This window comes from Anomaloglossus baeobatrachus, chromosome 6, assembly GCF_048569485.1.
Source record: "Anomaloglossus baeobatrachus isolate aAnoBae1 chromosome 6, aAnoBae1.hap1, whole genome shotgun sequence".
Classification (NCBI taxonomy): Eukaryota; Metazoa; Chordata; class Amphibia; order Anura; family Aromobatidae; genus Anomaloglossus; species Anomaloglossus baeobatrachus.
The window spans coordinates 223,444,298-223,449,129 of record NC_134358.1 but is presented as its reverse complement, the minus strand read 5'-3'; the positions used below and the strand labels follow the sequence as shown (position 1 = coordinate 223,449,129).

General features: G+C 39.8%; 1 protein-coding gene and 1 long non-coding RNA gene across 2 annotated transcripts; both read left to right on the top strand.

Moving 5' to 3' along the window:
- The first annotated feature begins 1,780 nt into the window (after positions 1–1,780).
- Positions 1,781–3,437, top strand: LOC142244235 (DNA damage-regulated autophagy modulator protein 1-like). The gene is made up of 4 exons (XM_075316436.1): positions 1,781–1,921; positions 2,507–2,574; positions 3,078–3,224; positions 3,406–3,437. Exons 1-3 carry the CDS (start codon positions 1,803–1,805, stop codon positions 3,209–3,211), a joined length of 321 nt encoding a protein of 106 aa, XP_075172551.1. The 5' UTR covers positions 1,781–1,802; the 3' UTR covers positions 3,212–3,224; positions 3,406–3,437.
- Positions 3,438–3,506: 69 nt separating this feature from the next.
- LOC142244236 (uncharacterized) lies at positions 3,507–4,008 on the top strand. The gene is made up of 3 exons (XR_012724485.1): positions 3,507–3,577; positions 3,717–3,772; positions 3,923–4,008. It is a non-coding gene; the product is annotated as an uncharacterized LOC142244236 (long non-coding RNA).
- The last annotated feature ends 824 nt before the right edge of the window (positions 4,009–4,832 follow it).

Here is a 4,832-nt window from a genome sequence, read left to right as displayed (position 1 = left end):
TTGGCGTTTTTATTTCTGTGGGGGCTCACATGGGAAATAAGAAGGGGATGACCAAGTTGTGGACAACCCCTTTAATATCATGTAATGTTCTAATTATACTATTATATTTCCTGGAATTTTTTCTTGCTTTATAAGTTGTACATTGTTAACCCCTTCCTGCTGCAGACAATTTTTGTTTGCATTTTCGCTTTTTCCTTCCCTTCTACCAAGCACCGTAATGTTTTTATCTTTGTACAATGTGATTTTGACGTAAATTTTAAATTAAATTCATTAGAATTGATGTAGGTGGTAAAATCCCCAATTTTATCTTGTACACCAACCCATATTAACAGCAGGTCATCCAGGTACCTGCCATACCAATGGATGTTGCTGTTAAATGGATTGGTGTCACTGTATAGGAACTCTTCCTCCCACCTCGCCATTACTATGTTAACAAGCGGGGAGAAACGAGCCCCCATACTCATGCCCCTGCATTGTAAGTAATATTTCCTGTCAAACGAGAAATAGTTATGTTCCAAGAGAAACTGCACTGATGTTAATATCAAGTTCTTTAGTTCAGTTTCATACCCATAGAACCAATCTAGATGTTGTGCTGGGCATCAAATTCCCACATTATGTGGGATCGAGGGATATAATGAAACAACGTCACATGAGAGCCAATGAAAATCATGATTCCACTCATAGTTATCCCAGGCTTTAACTATCTCTTTTGTATCTTTGATAAACCCTGGAATATTATAAACTAGTGGTTGGAGGAATTGATCCACCCAGACTCCCAATTTTTCCCCCAAAGACCCTATGCCGGAGACAGTGGGCCTGAGGGGGGTGGAAAGATATTTTTGTGAACCTTGGGTAACGAGTGGTAGAGCGGTACAACCGGGCAGGGAACAAACAAATATTCTTTAGTTTTTGAATCTATGGCTCCCGTACAATCTCCGTCTTCCAATAGTTTTAAGAGTAGATTGTTATAATGGTTGGTAGTATTGGTTTGTAACTCAATATATGTATTCATATCTTGAAGGTCTGATAAATTTAGTTTATTATATAGACCAGAGTTGAGCAGGATTTATCAATTGTGACATGTTAAAAAGTCGCACAATTTGGCACAATTTCATTCCAGTTACCCCTGGTGTGCTCTTCAGTGCACCACTATGTGAATTCCACTGCCAAAAGTTGCAAAAACAGTTCAAGACAGGAAAAGAAAATCAATTTTTTACTTTGTGCCAAATTTTATAATTGCATGAGCCATTTTGATGATTTTAGCACAAATAACACCAACTCATACTACAGGACAAAAAAGGAAAGTGAAGCACTGCAAATGATGAATTGGGGCCGTGTATATTTAAACAGGGGTTTTAAAGAGCAGAAAGTGATCTGTATACTGGAGCTGCGCTCTTGGTGAGAAACTTGTAACATCCTGTAAATATATATTTTGTGCTAGTATTTAAACTTGTACATCAATATAATATTCGGAGTGATTACACTGCAATGTGCTGGAGATACTCATAGAAGATGTACTGTATATTGTTAATAAGAAGAAATATATGTGAAAAAAATCTACAATAACAAGAACAAATCAGATCCAGGCTGCCTGAGTGATGATGTAACAATGAGGTGATCAGCAATGACATCACAATAGCCTCGTGACATCATCAGGTTCTGAGCCTATAAAACCTCTGTCTGATACTAAATCTGCCTTCTTATCTGTGAATACAGAGAAAGAAACAGAGCCAGAGAGAGAGAGAAATATTGAGAAATAGAGAGAGAGTGCAAGGTTTTACTTAGCTATTCTTCTTTCCAACATGGAGATCCGGGGTTTGGCATTCTTGCCAATCTTGTGGGTCTTATGGACGCTATTGGGCGTCTGTGTGCTAATTGCCCTGACAGTCATCTCAGGGCATCAGAAATATCCTTACATCAGGTAAGAGGGTACTGGGAACAAAGTAGACTTTTCTATTATTTTTATATTTAAAGGGTTGTCTACTTCTTGTACCATTCCCATAAAAATAAAAATATATACTCACCTTTGGCGGGAGACAGAAACTGGCAGTGATTGGGTGCGGGGCTCCCGTGTCTTAACAATGTCACATGAGCCCCGGGAACACAAGTTTTGACACTGGTGTAACCGCGCCGGCACCAACGGTGTGTTTTGGCATTTTTATTTTTGTGGGGGCTCACATGGGGAATAAGAAGGGGATAACCAAGTAGTGGACAACCCCTTTAATATCATGTAATGTTCTAATTATACGATTAAATTTCCTGGAATGTCTTCTTGCTTTCTAAGTTGTACATTGTTAACCCCTTCCTGCTGCAGACAATTTTCTTTTTTGCATTTTTGCTTTTTCCTTCCCTTCTCCCAAGCACCGTAACGCTTTTATTTTACACTAAGTTTGATAAACTTCCACCAATGTACTTTTGGTCAGAATATATAATGGAGGATAATTATAAATGACAATTAATCCGCTCATGTCCTAATAATTCCCAAAATTTTCCATATCTTTTACAGTGATACGGGAATTACGTTCCCAGAATCGGTCATCTACACCGTTATCTTCCTAGTGAACTCCTTCTTTGGTAAGTAGACGCTGCATCCCATAGGGAGATATCCTCATGAAGAGCTCAGCAATTCCGTGCTCAGAGGTGACATTGAAGTCTCTGGGACTAGAAGATTTATAGCCCATTAATAAGAGATCGGTGGGGTTCTGACTATGACATCCCGCTGTTTACCTGATTTAAGAGACCATGCTGAACATTTTGGTACTTTTTTACAAAAAACCTGGTACTAAAGATTTCTGCAGCTCAATCCCATTAAAGTAAATGACACAGAGCTGTAATACCAAGCACAGCCATCACCAGAAGTAAGGACCTGTGCCTGGTAAGCAATGAAGGATATGTGGCTTCCCTTCAATCATCATCAATTTGATACAGAGATAGGACACCAGTGGCACAGATAGTCCCTGTAAATCTCTAATAACGGCCAGTACTGGAGATGTTAATCATTGGTGCACTCTTAAGGTTAGATTTTCTATAGCAGTGACATAGAAATATCTGGTTGATAACTTGCTTTTCTATTTCAGGGGCCGGCATCGCGTACATCCAGTATAGGTTCATGATTATTCAATCTGAGCCATCGGAGAAGCGGTTTATCATCTGCCAGAAAATCCTTCTCATCGCTAGCTGGATAGTGTGCATTGGGAACGAACGCGGTTAATGCAGTATGCTCGGTTAGTTATCAGTTTTTTATAAGGTCTCCAGTAATACTCGGGACCTCAGGTTCAGTATAATTTATAGTTTGGTGACTGCCTGGAGCCCAGTATATTATATTGGGGGGATCCTGCCGTTATGTATTCTCAGATCTTCATAATGATCTTATTGATGACCGTCATATATTTCTTCTCTTTCTAGGTGAAAACCCATCCTACACCGCACAGGATCGGAGCAGGTCTGGCATTTTTTCTTCTTGCCATTTACAACTTATGTCAGTCTGTATACCTGTACAAACGATCCTTCAGCAGTCGCTGTATGTGCCACTTTAGATTGGCAGCAGCGTTGTTGACGATTGCATTACTCCTGATATGTATCCTTTTCTAGATGAGTCAGTGTGTTTAGGTGTGTAAGGTACGCTCCCTTGTGCCATATTTTATCGCACGGTCATGGCACTATGGGAAGCAATATAATAATAACATTCAGGTACTTTTCTTAACACGTTCTTCCAGTTGTTACAGGTATGTGCACCACCTTCTTCCAGCTATGCAATGGTGCCTGTTTTTTGGTAAGTTTATTTCATATTTCATTATCTTGTGTAATTCACTTGTGTCCTGTGTAAAAGTAAATTATAACCTCTCAGTGGAAAAGTCATCCTACCGTCTCATCCCGTACCAGACAGGTAATAATAACATCCTCTATCCTCTACCTTCTGCAGATCTTCTACATGGCAGGCATGATAGGCGAGTGGACGGGATTCGTCGGCCTAATAATGCATCAGCTTACTAATTATACAGATTTCCAGGTGAGTAAATATGTGAGGGTCTTATTTGAGCCAAAAATGTTTCACTTAAAGATTTGTTGCACTAAAAAATCCAATTTCAAAAATAGATGACAGAGATGCCGAAGTTCAATAATGTCTACTGATAATTGTCTTTTCTCCTTTTTCTCAGAGTTTGTCTTTAAAGTTCTCCCGGGAAGGTGTCACCATCTGTCTAAGGGAAAAGAACCAGGCCACCAAACTTCCCGTGTAAAATCGAGGGGAAAGACTTGGGGCTGGAGGAACATAAAGACCACTGGAATCATCTGTGCTGGAGCCTAACATCTTACCGACTTCCAATGAGAAGAAATTTGGAGAACGGCAGGTACGACAGGTACCGAAGCGTAATTACTGAATCATCCATCTAACAACTATGTTCCTGGACACAGAGCAGCAGAATGCCACAACCATTTTAACTGCTGGTGGATGGAAGAACATTTAGAAAATCTGAAGCCATCTCCACTGGGAAGATAAACATGGCTTTGATGCCATATAACTATGATTCTTTACTGTAAGAGCAGTGAAGACTATGGAACTCTATGTCACATAATTTTGTAATGGTTTATTCACTACTAAAGTTAGGCAAGGATGCCTGTTTTGAAAAATACAACATTACAGGTTATGTGCCCTAGATTCTGTGATGGGGCATTGATCCAGGGAACTATTCTGATTGCCGTATGTGGAGTCGGGAAGGAATTTTTTTCCCTAATGTGGCGCTTACTATCTGGCCCACGGGGTTTTTTGCCTTCCTCTGGATCAATATGTTAGTTTAGGTCATGGGTTGAAGTAGATGGACCTAGGTCTTTTT

Coding starts and splice junctions, on each gene's coding strand:
- LOC142244235 (XM_075316436.1), top strand. CDS start 1,803: ATGGAGATCCGGGGTTTGGCATTCTTGCCAATCTTGTGGGTCTTATGG. Junction 1,922..2,506: donor CAGAAATATCCTTACATCAG/GTAAGAGGGTAC, acceptor TATCTTTTACAG/TGATACGGGAATTACGTTCC. Junction 2,575..3,077: donor CCTAGTGAACTCCTTCTTTG/GTAAGTAGACGC, acceptor TTTCTATTTCAG/GGGCCGGCATCGCGTACATC.